Raw genomic sequence first — 19,446 nt, forward strand, 5'->3', positions numbered from 1 at the left:
GCCTGATTTTCCTCTCACTTATTATGGTTTTACATTGTTATAACCCCATTGACTTGAATGGAGTTATTCCTCATTTGCACTGGGGTAGGTGAGAGAATCAGTCCTCATGACTTCAGATGGGCTGAACACACTTCCTGCCACATAGTTTTAAGTTATACTGCACAGCAGTGTATTAATAATAAACAGTCCCTCAGTTTAATCAGCAGTGATCTGAGGTTTCTTTGGTATCAGTTGAGGCACTGGTGGTCTCCAGCCACACCTTCTCTATTTCAAACTTTTCACCACAGGACAGCCAGACTTCCAGCTTGGAAGGGCTAACAGAGATAGCCCAAAGATACCTTTGGGCTTGCAAACTGTCCAATACTGCAGGCCTAATGCCCATCTCTCTCTCTCTCTCAAACACCGCCCCCCCCGGCTGAACTGCACAGCATATCGAAAACATCAAATTAATGCTGTTTTTTCAGAAAGTTCCTGCTTTACCACTTACACATGGTAGATGTTCACATTCATTGCTCTTGACAGTCTGATATGAGGTAATTTAATTTAAACACCCAGATGAAAGAGAAACCAGAGGTATTTTTTTTAAAAAAGCCAACTCTTGTTATACCCAAAAAAAAGAAAAAGAAAAAAAAGAAAAAGCTGCTTGAGAGAGAGAGCGGCTTAGGAGCCATGTAGTGCACTGATTTATAAGAACTCCCCACTGATTTTTGTAGATTTAAAATCAGTGGTGCACTACTACAGCATGAGATTTTTCATTTATTTTTACCTTTTAGTCATTCAGGAAAACACTTTGCATTAATTCAAGAGGTTTAAATCAGCTCTGTAAGGTTCTGTGTTTTGTTTTCTCCTGGGAAATGAAGATCAGTTTGTTTTCTCGTTCTGAACAACTCCTCTGTCCGGCTATGCGTGAGCACGCACTCGTGCATGCCCTTAGTGTTAGGGGAGACAAATAATGAATTATCGAACCAAGTGTCTGTATTTAAAAATAATAACAAAGCAATTAAAAAACCCCCAAAAAAAAACTACAACAAAAAACCAGCATGGAACACAAATATTTATGCAGCCACTGTCTCTTTTTGACCGGGGGCTGAAAGGAGTCCCCCAAGATTCACTGTTGTTCTCAGGTACCTTAAAACACCACTCTCAGGTGGCATGCCTGAAAACAAATGAGAAAAGGTGAAAAACAAAAACGAAAAACCCTTAGGGCTGTCGATTAATTGCAGTTAACTCACGAGATTAACTCAAAAAAATTAATCCCAATTAAAAAAATTAATCGCAATTAATCACGGTTTTAATCTCACTGTTAAACAATAGAATACCAATTGAATTTTATTAAATAGTTTTGATGTTTTTCTACATTTTCAAATATATTGATTTCAGTTGCACAGAATACAAAGTATACACTGCTCACTTGATATTATTTTATTACAAATATTTGCACTGTAAAAACAAAAAAAGAAATTGTATTTTTGAATTCACCTCATACAAATGCTGTAATGCAATCTCTTGTGAAAGTGCAATTTACAAATGTAGATTTTTTTTTGTTACATAACTGCACTCAAAAAACAAAATAATGTAAAACTTTAGAGCCTACAAGACCACTCATTCCTACTTCTTGTTCAACCAATCACTAAGATAAACAAGTGTGTTTACATTTATGGGAGATAAAGCTGCCTGATTTTTGTTTACAAGATCACCAGACAGTGAGAACAGGCATTCGCATGGGACATTTGTAGCCGGCATTGCAAGGTGTTTATGTGGCAGGTATGCTAAACATTCGTATGTCCTGTCATTCTTTGGCCACCATTCCAGAGGACATGCTTCCATGCTGACGCTCATTAAAAAAAATAATGTGTTAATTAAATTTGTGACTGAACTCCTTTGGGGAGAATTGTGTGTCTATAGCTTTGTTTTACCCGCATTCTGCCATATATTTCATGTGTAGTAGTCTCGAATGATGACTCAGCACATGTTGTTTGTTTTAAGAACACTTTCGTGGCATATTTGACAAAATGCAGAGAGGATACCAATGTGAGATTTCTAAAATAGCTAAAGCACTCGACCCAAGGTTTAAGAATCTGAAGTGCCTTCCAAAACCTGAGAGGGACGAGGTGTGGAGCTTTGAGAAGTCTTAAAAGAGCAGCACTCCAATGTGGAAACTACAGAACCCGAACCACCAAAAAAGAAAATCAACCTTCTGCTGGTGTCATTTGACTCATGATGATGAAAATGAACATGCGTCGGTCCGCGCTGCTTTGGATTGTTATCAAGCAGAACCCATCATCAGCATGGCAGGCTTGTCCTCTGGAATGGTGGTTGAAGCATGAAGGGACATATGAATCTTTAGCACATCTGGCACATAAATATCTTGTGATGCTGGCTACAAAAGTGCCATGCGAACGCCTGTTCTCACTTTTAGGTGACATTGTAAACAAGAAGCGGGCAGCATTATCTCCCGCAAATGTAAACAAACTTGTTTGTCTGAACGATTGGCTGAACAAGAAATAGTACTGAGTGGACTTGTAGGCTTTAAAGTTTTACATTGTTTTATTTTTGAAAGCAGTTATTTTTTTCTACATAATTCTACATTTGTAAATTCAACTTTCATGATAAAGAGATTGCACTACAGTACTTGTATGAGGTGAATTGAAAAATACTATTTCTTTTGTTTTTTACAGTGCAAATATTTGTAATAAAAATAAATATAAAGTGAGCATTGTACACTTTGTATTCTGTGTTGTAAATGAAATCAATATATTTGAAAATGTAGAAAACATCCACAAATATTTAAATAAATGGTATTCTATTATTGTTTAACAGTGCGATTAATCACGATTTTAATTTTTTTTAATCACACGATTAATCACAATTAATTTTTTAAATCATTTGATAGCTCTAAAAAAACCCCAACCTTAACTTGGTAGCCTGTTGCAAGGAGGTGGATGTTAGCATTCTAAAAGTCCGCACCTTATCAAATCAGAGATCTCTTGCTAGGCTTCCTTCAGATTCATCCCTGTCGAGGTACCTATAAGAAATCAGTCAACTAATGAAATCTAGATCAAGAGAGATTTGGGGGATGACGGATTTTATTTATTTCCATATGTAATTAAAATACATGCAGATGTTCCAGTTTGTGTCTATAATCATATTGTACAACTGTGTGAATTTCTTATTGTTAACTCACTATCCAAATATCCCACTTACCTTCTGTAGTCTACATTACTCATTAGCAATTTTTATACTTTTTTAAAAATACCCAAACCCACCTTTTCAAACTTGAAGCATAATTTACCCCACTATATGTATTTTAAAACAAACTATAATTTTCTGTTTTATTAATGTAAATAGTAACCTGTACAGGTGTGATATATGAATTCTCCCATGTTATAATCTTGCTTTTCATCTGCTATTCTTTTCTCATACATATTTTCGGGGGACAGAGCTGGAAACTACAATTGTATTTTAAAAATGCACAAGAATAACATGCTACTTGCTTGCTATACCATTCAGCCCCTTTGTTATAACCTTACACTCAAAAAACCTTTGTGCTGACCATACTTTTACAAGCTGACAATAATCAAAACCCTCAGGGAAAACATATATTCCATATATAGTTTCTCTTTCCTGCTTTTGGTTACAGAGATATAACACTTCATACAATGGTAACTGACCTTCATTGGTCAGATTTTCTCTGTGATAAACTTTACAGGTTCATTCTCTTGTGAGATTATACTACACATCATATGACTTACATAATTATCTCAGTTGGCTAAGCCCATCCATGCATGGGAATACCATTAGCTCACATTACTATATGAATGTGCACATAGTAATGTTTTAATCAGTTTGATCAATCCTGTACCCTTCAATATCCTGATTGTTTGTTTATTTTATAAAACTCTCAAAGGTTAGGAAAGAAATAGGCAAGCAGATGTGCATCTCAGCTCCCAGTAGCTAGAAAAAAATTGCAAACTCCTTCCAGTCATTAATATCACTGAGTCTTATTTTTGCAAATATTTGAAAGAGCCTTCTTTGTGATTCTGAGATACGGGTCTATTGCGCTCAATACCATACTGAACCTAATGTAACAAGTTAGTGCTGCTCAGTTTGGCATGCAAAATTGTACACAAGCCAAAATGGTGGTCCAGTCCTGCCCCCATTTTAGTGAATGGCAGAACTCTCATTGAAATCAATGGCATAGGAGTAAGACGTAAATTAAAAGTGCTACTGGTACGTTCTGATATTAATGAGAAATCTTGGGTACTGCCTATACAATACCATGTGTTAGATACTATGGTAATGAGAGTAGTCATAGAAATAAGCTTTGCCTTTTTGTTTTTTGCAAGAACCTAGTCACTCTTACATAACATAAAATCAACAGCCAGGGTATGATCCTGCAACCCTTATTCCTAGGAATAATTCGGGCTCAACCTTGTTCTAGATATCACATCTTTTTGTAAGACAAATGTGTTCTTTCTGCCTAAAGATTTTTGTTGTGTTTTAACAAGTACAGTACAATCTGTATCACAGAGAATGAAGTAAATGTCTTAACAAAGCGTTTAAAATAATAATATATCTGCACAAACCTAAGAATGCTCCACAGAAGTTATGAATAAATTGTGCTCTGTTTTAAAATTGGAATTCATTAAAATCAGATTCATACAAGTACCGTCCCACATTTGACTTTGAAAAAGGCTGTGGAATAATATCCGCTTTTGGTAGCAATTAAAAATAGCGACCTAACCAGTCTGTTAAAGGCTTTACTGTTTAGGAGTAAATTTTCAAAACAGTGTTTGGTGATTTAACTATGCACCTCTCCCATTAATAATTAAACACAGTTAAATCCCCAGTAGAACACTTTGAAAATGAAACCCTGGCTGTAAATTCAGTGTCTGCACAGAATCTATAAATATCACAGATGCTTCTATAGGACTTTTTGCTTTCAGCTCTCACTCACCATTGATTATCTGTACCATAATTTTAACTGAGTTACTCTTTTTCCTTGTACATCTGGCAGTATAAATACATCTGACACAATACTTTATTGATGGTTTGTCTGTCATTCTTGGGTTTTTAACAGTGGACTTTCTTCAGCTAACCTATCTTGGGTTCTGTGATGATGATTTTACTCTCTGATTAAATAGCGATATGCAGGCAGTTTACTCCTTATTGTGCAAAAGTCAAAGATATGGTATTAACATGCTGTGAGATGGGCAGTGGGGGAAAATCAAATCACTTATTGTTTGTTTACTCAGGCCCTTAGAAATTGATTATATAAAGCTCCTCTAATAAGTTGTCAAAGAATGTGTTCACCAGTAGATAAGCAAATGTCTGCTTTAACAATAAACAGACCACAAAATGGCCCTAGCTGCCAACAACTTAGCCTGCTTAGTAACAGTGTCAGTTTTGGAAGGCATAGAGATTGTAATACTCAATATGCAACTGTTCAAGATTTTCCATTTTAATGGTAATAAACAAATTCATCCTTAAGATCTCTTTGCCTTTCAAATCTCAGTGCACTTTTTAACAGGTTTAAGGTATGGGCTGCAAAGACTGTTTTGTAGTCTGCTTATGTTACTGCAGAGAATTACGTGAATACTGACAGTAACATTCTTTGTTGACAATACGAGAGGGGAGAGGGGAAACTGCCTGTAATCAGTTTGTGAGAGTCTGAATGATCCTTAATAGTGGCTGCTCAAAGGATGGTAAGGCACCATTAAATAAATGTTAGAGGTTAATTTGTTTAACAGGATCTGAATTGAAGTGTTTATTAGAAATGGACCCAAACTGAAACCATTTATTTTAGCGTCTTCGTCCCACCACTCTCTCAAATTCTGGAATTTGGATATAATAGACCTTGGATCTGACCCTCACCTGATTTAGTTTGATTTTACAAAAGGCCAAGGTTTTATAAAACGGAAACCCACAATTTTGCCCATCTCTAGTTATTACTAGTTTCTTTCTAGCCTGGCTAATACTTAAAGCCTTTTATATAATGACATTGAAACTGAGTAACATATAAAGCTATGTAAAATGATGTCTCTGCATTTTAAATAGTATTCGTCCATCATAGTAAAGGCTCAAGCTATTAGTTTGACATACTGTGCTGTTTGTACAGTAGTATTAATTCATGTGAGAATCCCATAGTTAGTTGTAGTTAGGCATATGAAACATCACATTTAATATTTTGTAACTTTTATTCCTAGAAGAAAAATTCAAGTCTTGATTAAACTTCTTACTAAAATGTTTGATTAATCACTTTTAGCTTTACTTAGTATCCTACCAAATGTTGAATTTAACCTTTTCCCACTTATTATATTTATTTTCAGAGAGGCTGCTGATATCAATAACAGAAGGGAGACAGATAGATGCCAAAAATGGACAAATACAATTTCTCTTTGTCTGAGAGAGAGAATGATTCCTTTGTTTGTGAGAGTGAAGAGGATTGTTCTGTGCACTGAGCTTATGACAATGACTTTGATTTTATAAAGGTCACCTCAGTTTAATTATATTTTTAAAATTTACTCCAGATTTTTTCCAGTATTTAGTTTGTCAAGGTGTTGACACAATTTTGCTGACATTTTTCATAAGTGGATTATGCTCACAGTCAGTTTTTTAAAGCAAACAGATGGCTTCTCAAACAGAGCATGCCCACAGAAATTTTTTCGTGGTATCTTTAGAATTATAACAGCACTGTCACAAGGGATAAGTTTGTTACTAATTGGCTTGTGACAGATGATTCAAAATTATTTTTGCTTCCTCAGCTTGCTCAAATGAACCAGCTGTTTAAAAAAAATTCCGAGGAAACTCAGACATAAATCAGTCAGTACATAAATGAATACAATATTTTGGTAGGTACATTTCTATTTCTAGAAGGAAAGTAAAATTAGATTCTCCCCAGAATCTCAAAAACATTTTATGGAAGTAAATTTTAGTTCTTGGATCCAAAAGAAATTTTAAAGCATTGCCAAGATAAACTTGTAAACCATAATCAATTGTAATGGCCTGATTATTTAAATATTCAATAGATCAATGAACTATCATCTTTAGCATTAAAACATCAAACGTGAAATAGCTGCATTCCTAGGGCCACAGATACAAATCTTGACAGGGTTCACTCAGCCTGCCATCCTTCCAAGACAGATAAATTAAATACCAAGTAGGATTCCATGAGTGGGTCTTTCACAGGAAACTCGAATGAAGGCCTGATTTACAGTGAGACATGAAAGGATTTCCATGCCCACCTTTTGCCAGAAAAGGAAGAAATCAAAAAGACAGCACAGACCATCCGTTTAAGCTTTGCTTTTAATATCTACTGAATTTCATCTCTCCTGTGTTGCTCCTGCTTGATGGGAAATATTCACCCCCACTCATAGCATGTGTGAATTGTTATGACTACCCACATGGAACTGTGTGTAATATGGGTTCATGAGACTCAACAGCTAAAATTGTCTTCACGAACACACAGGTTAGAAGGACTTCAGAAGCTCCCCGGGTACCATACCATTATTAATTATTATTATTATTTATTTCACATTTATATTCTGGTAACACCCAGAGGCCAGTCAGGAGTGGGGCTTCATTGTGACAGGTGCTGCACAAACACATGGGAAGACACAGCCCCAGCTTCAGGATATTATTCTATATGGTATTTCCATTCTTAACATAATGCCAGCTTTAGACTCCTACATTTTAAAGCTAGAAGGGCTATTATGATGATGTAGTCTGACCTCCTGCCTACCATAGGCCATAGAATTTCAGAGCCTTTAGTCTTATGCAGATGCAACAAATTAACACCAGTTCCCAGGTGGAGCCTGTGCTCCACCCAGTGTGGTCTCCCTGGCAGTCAAGTTCATGGGAAAGATGCCGACTTAGCTGTGGCCTCAGGGCCATAACATGGGAAGGGGGCAGGAGACTAGACAGCCAGGGACACTGTTTAAAAGCAGGCTGGGCTGTTCAGGTCAAAGCCACCTTGCTGGGCTGATAACTCCAGTCAGGCTGGAAATTCCCTTTCTCTTGAAATGGATGATGGCACGTCGCACAATAGGAAATGAAGGATGATGGTCCATCTCTGGGCCAGCATTCCCAAGCTACCCTGCTACACCATTGCATGTAAGAGATCTTCCCTCTCATAACTAAAGGTATTTTTTTCAGTTAGAGTGGGGCCTGGATCTCTTCCCAAACAAGAAGTTTATTTTATTCTGCATTCACCTTGCAAATTAATGTTGACATTTACTCAGATCATTTGTTTCAGAGTAGCAGCCATGTTAGTCTGTATCCGCAAAAAGAAAAGGAGGACTTGTGGCACCTTAGAAGACTAACAAATTTATTTGAGCATAAGCTTTCGTGAGCTACAGCTCACTTCATCGGATGAATGTAGTGGAAAATACAGTGGGGAGATTTTATATACACAGAGAACATGAAACAATGGGTGTTACCATACACACTGTAACAAGAGTGATCAGGTAAGGTGAGCTATTACCAGCAGAAGGGGGGGAACCTTTTGTAGTGATAATCAAGGTGGGCCATTTCCAGCAGTTGACAAGAAAGTGTGAGGAACAATAGGAGGGCGGAGGGAGAATAAACATGGGGAAATAGTTTTACTTTGTGTAATGACACATCCACTTCCAGTCTTTATTCAAGCTTAATGTAATGGTGTCCAGTTTGCAAATTAATTCCAATTCAGCATTCTCTCATTGGAGTCTGTTTTTGAAGTTTTTTTGTTGAAGAATTGCAACTTTTAGGTCTGTAATCAAGTGACGAAAGAGATTGAAGTGTTCTCCGACTGGTTTTTGAATGTAATAATTCTTGACATCTGATTTGTGTCCATTTATTCTTTTACGTAGAGACTGTCCGGTTTGGCCAATGTAAATGGCAGAGGGGCATTGCTGGCACATGATGGCATATATCACATTGGTAGATGTGCAGGCGAATGAGCCTCTGATAGTGTGGCTGATGTGATTAGGCCCTATGATGGTGTCCCCTGAATAGATATGTGGACACAGTTGGCAACGGGCTTTGTTGCAAGGATAGGTTCCTGGGTTAGTGTTTTTGTTGTGTGGTGTGTGGATGCTGGTGAGTATTTGCTTCAGGATGGGGGACTGTCTGTAAGCAAAGGCTGGCCTATCTCCCAAGATCTGTGAGAGTTATGGATTGTCCTTCAGGATAGGTTGTAGATCCTTGATGATGCACTGGAAAGGTTTTAGTTGGGGGCTGAAGGTGATGGCTAGTGGCGTTCTTTTATTTTCTTTGTTGGGCCTGTCCTGTAGTAGGTAACTTGTGGGTACTCTTCTGGCTCTGTCAGTCTGTTTCTTCACTTCAGCAGGTGGGTATTGTAGTTGTAAGAATGCTTGATAGAGATCTTGTAGGTGTTTGTCTCTGTCTGAGGGGTTGGAGCAAATGCAGTTGTATTGTAGAGCTTGGCTGTAGACAATGGATCGTGTGGTGTGGTCTGGATGAAAGCTGGAGGCATGTACGTAGGAATAGAGGTCAGTAGGCTTCCGGTATAGGGTGGTGTTTATGTGACCGTCGCTTATTAGCACTGTAGTGTCAAGGAAGTGGATCTCTTGTGTGGACTGGTCCAGGCTGAGGTTGATGGTGGGATGAAAATTATTGACTCCATGTACTGTTGAACAGTTTCATTTCATGTTAGCTACATATTTGCTTGTCTTATTTGCATGCACCATTGTAAGTAGAGAGCTATTGGGCCAGTATTCCTGTGGAGCTCAGAAGATCCACAGTAGTGATTAGAACTGCATGAGTCTGCACTCCAAGTGTCAGGCCATGGATTTGGGCCAATGTTTCCAGTGGATTCCTACTCCTGACGTCTTGGTTGGGGCCCACTGCTTTTCCACACCACTCCATTGCCAGTCAAATCTTTGGGAAATGTTGCCCTATATGTCTTTTAAGCAGATATGAGACATAAGCATCTATGTAATTTCATCAGAGCACATATTATGAAAGCTAAGACTGACTTATTTTTTGTGAGTATGTAGTAATCCTGGTAATAGGAAAAGGTTTGTCATATATTGAAAAAAGTATTATGGAAAATTTGCTCTTTTCGGTACATATGCTTATGAGTCTGCCAGGGGAATAGGACCTGAACCACTGAAATCAATGGCAAAACTCCCATTGGGTGCAAACAGCACAAATTTAACTTACTGCATGGGAATTATTTAATTTAACAAAACTCTTCCTGGAGTAAAACAGTTAGCAGCTTGGGATCCCCTCCTTTTCTCAGAAAGAAGCCTCAGATCATATGTTGTATAAAAATGTAGCCTAAACGTGGTAAAAGCCAAATCACTAAATTAATTTTGGACTAGAGTTTTATAGCTTTTTTGTATATACACACACAATTATACCGGATACAAATCAAATCATAATCTTCAAGACACTGCCTGGCTGTGTTTAAAATTGAGGTCTTTCTTATTGGCAAATTGTAATAGTCAAATACAAACATCGTAAAAAATGGTAAGGGTGGAGCACTAATACATATTCAAAACTGTTACATCAGGAATTGTAGTCTTCGTACATAGCAGTGACATCAGGCGGACTGACGCCATTATGGCTGAATCTGTAACAACAGATTACCGATAATGCCAAGTATCAGCATTGGATGGGGCTGTATTGTGGGGGCATGGAAGATTGTAGAGCCTAGATGTTTCATCCCTTTCAAAGCAAACTATTTCAAATTACATTCATGATATCAACTTTGGCATAATTGTTGGGTACCAAGAAATCATTACATTAGGTCTCAGATGCTGCCACTAGTCCATCTCTCTAGGTACTTACCAGGATAGGGTCCAGTCACTGTAGTAACTTAGTGCTCTGTAAATAACAATGACTTTAGCCCCACAGCACTCCCTTTCACAGATATGGTAACTGAGGCACAAACAGATGAAGTGACTTTCCGCCAAGTCATGCAGAATGTCTGGGGCAGTGTCGTGGACTTAACCCTGGTCTCTTGAATCCCAATCAAGATCAAGGCTTTTAATCACAAGATCAACCTTCATCCTAAAAGCATAATCACACCTCTCTGAAATGTATGTGGTGCAGATTTTATTTACTGACTTCTTTAAACCTTTGCTGCTCACCAGATTCCAGTCTTCTAAGTGTATCTACCTGCATATTCCTATAACAGTCAGATTGAGCTTTCTCTCTATAGTTTAGTGCTTCATGAGGAATAGCACACAGCTACTCTTAGTGGAGTTTTTTATTAAATCTGATTCTTAACATCTGTTTAGTGTTGTTCATCAGAACAAGTCCATGTCATCAGGAAATGAAGCAATCAGGCTCTCGTGCACTGGGCTAAGATGACATCTCCAACTGCCATTGTTTCCCAAACATTGTTTACCAGTGCTGAACTCTGCCAGCTACCATTGTTTCTTGCTTTTGTTTACCAGGGTTGAAACAATACAGTGTGCAAGTTATGTACCATGCTGCAATGGAAGGTCACCACTGTGGGCTAAATCCTGCCTGCTTCAGTGCTGGAGAATGGGAGAAGCAGAGCAATGTTAGCTGTGCAGTGCTTCCCGTTATTATGATGTATAATCACTCTCATGACAGCCTTTTACTTACCCATATCTATCTAGTGCCTTTAGAATACCACAAGGGATGCTGGGGTCATCACCCTTTGAAGATATGCAGGGTCCTGACCATGGGTTCCAGCCCATTACATATGATTTGTTCTATAAGAACTCACACAACATATATGGCATACAAGATACTAGATTAGATTGCCTAGATGTAGAGATGGTGTTATTGTCAGTAAGGGCCAGATCTCTAAAAGGTGTTTAGGCACTTAAGGGTGCAGATAGCTAGTGAGATTTTCAAAGGTGCCTAGAAATCTAAATCCTATTGATTTCAAGGGGAGTCAGGCGCTTTTGAAAATCCCAGTAGGCACCTATCTGCGTATTTAGGTATCTAACTGCCTTTAAAAATCTGGCCCTAAATCTTCATTAAAATATCTCCTGCCCTGAGATTCTGTGTTACGTGCATGCTAATGGGCAAGATGTGAAGCACATTGTTTAGGGCTCACTTATATATATCCCTGAAAAGTGTTAAGGGAGCTTCCTTTTTACTGTGCAGGATTCTCTGGTGACTCTGCCCAGCTTTTAAACATGTCACCCAATTCTTGTTCCTGTTGTCCAGTAACTAATGTATTATGACTAAATTCTTGGCTCCACATACAAAATGGCATAACTAGCTTTTCATGGGCACACAGCAGTGCAGGAAAAGCATCATCAATGTACACTGGTGTCCATGTGACCCATACAGATCTCCATGCTAATTACTCCTAACCGTAATAATCTGCATTGGAAAGGCTGTATATGATTGGATCTGGTTCAAATTGCACACACACTGAAACTCATGAGGTGAAATCCTGATCCCATTGAAGTCCATGGCAAAAAATTCTCATTAACTTCAGTGTGACTCCAATTTCACCCATAGGACTACAATCGTTAGCCCCCATCCCAGAGAAATAATCCATAGTTCTATCTGTGGAGGACTAGCATCTCTGTCTCTTGAGAGATGCCAGAATTACAGTGGAAAATAATATGACCCTTTATGTGGGTGATGGAAAATTGGAAGCTTGAAGTACCATTATGCCCCAGTCTAGGACACGTTCGTAAATTTATCCTGCAGATTTCAGTTTTTCCTTATATTTTAAAGGAACTTCCTCTTGCAGTCTGGCATAACTTCTGTTTAATTGTTTTAGAAAATTGTAACTAGTAAAATGGATTTACAAGAAAAGCAAGTGGAAATCTTTTCATTTTGAATGCAAGTATAAACAACTGTATGCAATGATGTACCTAAAGCTGCACTTGGTTTCATGTTGACATTAAGAAGATCAGCTCAAGCTCTTGATAACCCTTCATTTTAATATCTAGCAGAATCTCCTGCTCTTATTCATTTATTTTGTAACACTCATTCTTGTCACTTCATGCAATTTAAAATATCAATATTCATTTCAGAACTTCTAAACATTAGCATGTTAATGGAACTTCCATATAACACCCCCACTCCCTTTCGGACAAAACTGTTTGAAGGAGGCCAGGATATTATAAGTGTGTGTGTGTGTGTCCTACACTGTGTAGCTCTGACTGTGTTAACCGCACTTTTTTGGTATCATAATTCTCCTTGTTCTCAAATTAAAAACAGCTATCTAGTTGTAATTATGTATTTATAAACTTTCAAAGGGGGATATATATTTTCCAAATTTTATGGGTATCCACACACTGCATTTGTAGCAAGCAAACAATTAATACAAAATATAGACACACAGGTGTTCTTGCTGGTAGATTACTTTTATTTTTAATGTGCACAGGGGGGCAATTGTAAGTCTGCTAAGCAGTCAAAAGATGTCAGTCTGGTAGCATGATTGTTATTGTTTTTTATTAATGTGTCGTATAGACCAAAGAGTAAACTCATTTTATATTTTGGTAACTTCTCTAACTCTCGTTTCTCAGTGGCCTCTCTATGTTGTAATGTAGATAACATAAGTGCATTTATTTTTATTTGAAATCTCCAAAAATGTTAATTGTTCATCATTGTGTCTGTGACAAAGAATGAGACACACAGTTTATTATATTTGAAGATCGGTATTTTCTCTGATGTTTAAAAACTGGATTGAGTTTCACCTTTGAAGTGTTTTGACATGGTATAAAAGAAGCTTTTTGTGCATCAAATCCTGGGTTCATGTTAGTCTGCTGGAAGGTCACAGATGAAATGGGTTGAATGGATTCAGCATGGTACATAGAAATGTTTGCACATCTCGTAAACACACCTCTGTCAACGAGAGGCTTAGGACTGGATAGCCAGCCATGACTAAGGGGTGTTAACAGGGCTATGTGAGAAGGCTTTCATTAGTACTAAAATTCCCCCCAATTTACCCCACCTATAAGATTTGGGATGATTAAACATTTTCATTTGTTTCAAAGAGTGGAGTAATGGAGCCACTGGCAGTAGCAGTGTGGTGGTGGTTTTGTAGAATCACTATTCCAGCACATACATTGGTGACGTATCTGAAGAGAACAATTTTCTATTGATTCAGTTACGGTTGTCACTGGCCTGGGTATAAACAGGCAGGCCTACTATAATGTATTGATTTCTCATCTATTTGAGAGAACTCCTAGCTCATTATTATTAAATCAAGTTTTTTTCCCCCTTAATATGGAGAAGGGTCTTTCCACTGATGCTTCTGCCTTGAGATCAGCTTAACAAACTGCTGCTGTGGTTTGATGGGGCCCTTGGGTTCTGCACTCCCAAAGGCTTCGCCTTAATACCCTGCCCCTTCAGCCAGTCCACAGAACAATGAACTAGCTAGAAAAAGGTATAAATGACTATAAAATCCCTCTACTGACAATCAGTATTTTTCATTGTTGTATGCAGTGTTGTTGTAACCATGTTGGACCTATGATATTAGGGAGACAAGGTCACTGAGGTAATATCTTTTATGGGACCACCCTCTGTTGCCAGACCTGAAGAAAGAGCTTTGTGTAAGCTCAAAAGCTTGTCTCTTTCACCAACAGAATGTAGATATTACCTCGCCTCCCTTGTCTCTCAAATTAATAGTTTATAAGACATTGAATCTGCAGGCCCAGCTCATCAAACTCACTGCTATGACTGCTTCTGCTGCCTTTTATGTTGGCTAAAGGTACGGTGCATTTAAAAAGCTTCCAGACGATTTCACTCCCTTCTGTCTGAGCTGAAATTAATAGTAGGCCCCACTGTGGAATTGAAACAAAGCTGGATGAATTTGAACCGTGTTCCACCATAAAAAATAATTTTAACGAGGACATGAGAACAGCAGCTCCACTTTAAGTTCTTAACGATCTATATTATTCATGCCTTTTTTTCTTTGTGTATTTCTATATACTCTTAGGGACAAGGAGATCTGCTGAAGAATGCCAAGAATGAAGCCATAGAGAATATGAAGCAGATCCAGCTGGCCTGCTTGTCATGTGGACTGAGCAAAACTGGAAGTGGAAATGTGGATGCAAAATCAAAACGATGCCTTGAGGCAATAGAGGAGAAGGATACTGGGGATGAGAATGGCAGGTTGTGAGAGAAGGCAGAGCTGTCATATTTGTCATATATTTCAATAACTTTAAACTATTTTTTTAAAGCATTTAAATTTCACACAGGAATGCCTTCTTGCAGGGTGTTGAAAGTATTAAAATCCTCACAATGTCAGTATTTTAATGCAGTTAATTTATCTAAGTTAAACTCTTTAGTAGTGAAATTTCTAATAAATCCGAGGAGTGGGTGGGGAGTGTGAATGAGAGAGAGAACATATGTGTGGAATCCTAGAAAAGCCCGTTTAAGAGTTGCTTTATCCATTTACTAATTTATTCTTTTGTCATCTTTGAACACATATGTTAATTCTGAAGATCAAAACAAATAGACTACTTATTGTATCAATTTTGTGCTTCGTTTGACTTTCCTGCCTTTGTCATTTAATTTACAACTTTTAATATATTCTGTTTAAATTAAACAAAACAGATTTCACTGACAAATAACCATTTGTTGTAAGGGTGAAATTAATGGATTGCTACAAATCCTCAACATCATTTTTAATGATCAATTAAAAATAAGTAAATGAAATATTAAACAGAATTTCTAGATAGTTCCTGATTGGATTTCAGATGGACATTTCATAGAATTTTAGCTTGTCTTTGAAATACATGTATCTGAAATATATTCAGATAATACATAGTAATGTAAGAAATAGCTAACTTCTTTCATTCAAGAAGGTCAGTGCAACATTTTAGCTCTGCAGAACAGCTGCGATCTTTGCAGAAATGCATTTAACATGTGTAATAATAAACACAGCTTCTGCCCTCTAGTTATGGAGTGAGAATTGTGAGTAGTCATCAATGATAAAATAACATGACAGTGATCTTCAGTAATTCTGAAATATTCATGAATGCCAATATTTGAAGGAAGGTTATAGACTTCACAAACTGAGCTTTATATGAAATTTAGAGAATGGGTTAATTTTTTCTTGCCTTACTCATACCAGTGATCCCACTTAAGTCCGGTGAGTAAGGTAAGCAGGATCTGGCCACAGTGTGTCAGTTTTAAGAAGTGTTCTGTGCTAGAGATGTAAGTCTGCAGAATTGCTGAGGATATAGCATAGAGAAATGGCTTGAAAATACAGGGGAGCAGCATTCTTGTGCAGCAATTATAAATGTCATGAGACAACAAATCGCTACGGTAGTTTTGAGAATTAACTCCATTATGCTACTGTACTGTCATTTAATGTACACAGCAGAGATGCAGGACAACAAATGAATCCTTATCCTGTCATCCTTAATAGGGTCCCGCTCATGTATTCTCATGGTGTTCATTTCAGTCTTGTGCTTCAGTGTAGTATTTGTGTTTCCTCTAACAGAACTCAGCGTTCTATGGGTATAAAAGACTATATTTATTTAAAGCATTGCTTTTATTTTGAAAAGCTACTTTTTAAATTAATTTGATTAACAAATGTGCTAATTTTCTGAACTTAACAAAAGGTAAATTATTGAAAGTTTGGCCGTCTGAAAATCTTATAAAGCTACTGTATTAAGTTATTTTTGACTTCTTAATAACACTATAATGTTCATGTTGCGTATTACTGAGAGAGTAAAGCTATGAAACAACTTTAACCCATGTTTTTAAAGTGATTTTACACAAAAGGCAAACACTGAAAAGTGATTAAGAGCATGTGTTAGAATTTGGGTGAGTTGTACGTGATAAGGTTCTGTTCAGTCTTGAAGCCCATTATTTAAAGCATTATAACATAGTTGCCTGAAATTTGATTATATACAGTAAGAACCAGATATCTTCCCTCCCCCCACACACACACTATGTTAACCAGTCATTTAGGTCTTTGATTTTGTGTGTGTGTGTGTGTGTGTGTGTGTGTGTGTGTGTGTATTACAGTTTCCTTGTGTGACTTCAGGTGGGGGTTTCTTTTGGGTGCCAGTCAAGGAATAAATACCCCTGCCCAAATTAATGTTATAATCATGCAAGGACAAATTCTTCCTTTAGATTCTGTTCTATCAATTTCAACAGGAGTCATGTATATGGCAAACAGAACTTGGCACTCAGAGGTTAGTGTCAAATGGAACAAAAATTGTTAAGCTAACTTTATGCCAGTTATTAACACAATCTCTTTTAGGAATGATCTGTGTAAAGGGAAGGGTTTCTTTGGAAAAGAACTCTGTTCCCTGTGCTATTTTCTTTTAAAATGAAAACAGCCTTAATTTTTTTCACTTTGAAAGTCAATTTGAAATCCCTTCAAGTACTGAAGTTTTTCCTCGCTCTCTGGTTTTATAAATTGCACGGGTGGTAAAATATAGACAAGAGCTTGATTTACAAGTTGAAGCTGGCAAAAGCAGTTACTATGCAACAATGTTGAACTCCCTCTATACATATGGAGAAGGGACAGAAGATCGGTGGAAAGACTTCTAATCACATGTACATCCATCTTTCATAACAGGTTTAGTGTGCATAAATTGTATTGGAAATTAAAGGACAAATCTTAAACCCAGCTCAAGTCGCCAGGCTGGGTCCTGGGCAGAGGGTGCTGGGAAAGAGAAATCCTCCCACCTCTTTAGGATGTAGAACAGTTGTGGAGCTTCCTCACATGGCTGGAGTAGCCTCCATACTCCCTCTCCATAGGTATAGGACCAAGAGATTAATTCCCAGGCCCTTCCCTCATCTGCCTCTGCTCATTAATTCATCCTCTTAAAAGCTTATGTGCCACGCAGCATAATAAAAACCCTTCCTTGGAAAAAGGGATGTGGAGGGATCATGCCCAGCCTAACCAGCAGCAATACACATGAGAGAAGCTTTCTAAAGAAGAGCTCCGTGTAAGCTCAAAAGCTTGTCTCTTTCACCAGCAGAAGTTGGTCCAATAAAAGATATGACCTCACCCGCCTTGTCTCTCTAATATACTAAGGACAGTAATGTCTCAATATGTGCAATTAGTTCTGGCTGTTGTGTAAAACCAAAGTCTATAGTTCATCCAAAACTGTTGGTGGATGCACATTCGCTAGTGCATTCTGGTGCTGAGCTTGCAGTCTCTCTCTCTCTCTCTTTTTTTTTAATCAAAATAATTTTTTACCAAATTTTCACACACCTGTTCCCTACTCCTGGGCTCAGACAATGGAAATTAACATGTGCCTCATCACATGGGATCAGGTTAACATTAATGAAAGGCTTACATGGCACTGTTACTTTTTTCTATATTATTTGCCCATGGTTTTTATGCTATTTTAAATAATCATACAGCTTCCAAATACAGATGCATCTCAGGCCAAATGTCAGATCCCTGCATGTCCCTCCTTTTTTAGTCTCATTTCCCTAAATATAGTAATCAGATAACTGCATGCACAGAGAGAGCTTGCCTGTATAATAACCCATCTCTTCATTCTATCCCTTCAGACTAAAACATTAGGTCATAACCTCCTTGGAATCCGTCCCATTCCCAGAGCAATAGACAATGTCATCACTCAAGACACTGAAAGCTAAAATGTTTTATAAAAGAAGCTGAAGGCAGAGTTTATGGAGAAAAGCTCTCTTCTTCACCAGTACTTATTTTAGATATGGTGATGGTACCATATTTTACTGTTTCAGACATGTACAATAGACCTACCACAAGATGTCATAACAGTAATTAACTTGTCACTACTATATCTCAGTCTTATTTCTTGTAAAATTAGGTATATAGGAGGAAAGAATAATATTAAAGAATGAAAACTTGTCTAGGTACTTGGGCACTAAAGATGGTATAATCACTTCATGCACCAGACTTTCACTTCTGGAGATCTTGCTTTTTATCTCTTAGGAGAAATGAGAAATAAATGTGAAAGGGAAAAACATTACTAATGGAATGACTGTGATTATATCTCCTAACCAATCTGCAGCTAGTCAAAATTCTCTGTTTACGAGGAGCCTGACTGGAAAAGCAGGTGAGTGTGAGCAGTCAGAATAGAAATCCGTTGAAGAGTTATGTGGGGAAATTGTACAGTCCATCAGCCGGACTCATAATTTTGAAAAACTATGAAGGTGAAGTTCTACACTGGAAAGTGACTATAGCACCTTGTGACTGAACAGCTCTGCTCTCTGTCGTTATTCAGCATCATATCTGCCAACTTTACTGACTAAAATAACATTTCACTACCTAGTTTAGCCCAACAGAGACAAAATAGCTATGGGGGAGTGAGCTGGATTGTTTCTGGCTTATGGATCCTTAATAAAATTGTTAATTAAACTCCAACTGCAGGGCAAAATACTGCCCACAGTTAGACTGTTCAACCCCATTGAAAACAATGAATTTGGCTGGCAGAATTTTTATTGCTGGTGAGTTACGAGATGAAGACTACAGCCTGACACTGCAGGGCTGACAGAGCCCTGGAACAAAACCCATCTTCTTACTTGTGAACTAAGCAAATTGAA

At 37.6% G+C, this 19,446-nt stretch overlaps 1 protein-coding gene across 1 annotated transcript in view; it reads left to right on the forward strand.

Moving 5' to 3' along the window:
• The window catches only part of PLCL1 (phospholipase C like 1 (inactive)), a 308,929-nt gene extending 292,133 nt beyond the window's left edge, over positions 1 to 16,796 (forward strand). The window contains exon 6 of the mRNA XM_073306317.1: positions 14,885 to 16,796. Coding sequence (XP_073162418.1) covers positions 14,885 to 15,067 — 183 coding nt within the window. The 3' untranslated portion in view covers positions 15,068 to 16,796. The remainder of the gene's footprint in view (positions 1 to 14,884) is intronic.
• Positions 16,797 to 19,446: the final 2,650 nt, after the last annotated feature.

This window comes from Lepidochelys kempii, chromosome 11 (assembly GCF_965140265.1).
Source record: "Lepidochelys kempii isolate rLepKem1 chromosome 11, rLepKem1.hap2, whole genome shotgun sequence".
Lineage (NCBI taxonomy): Eukaryota > Metazoa > Chordata > Testudines > Cheloniidae > Lepidochelys > Lepidochelys kempii.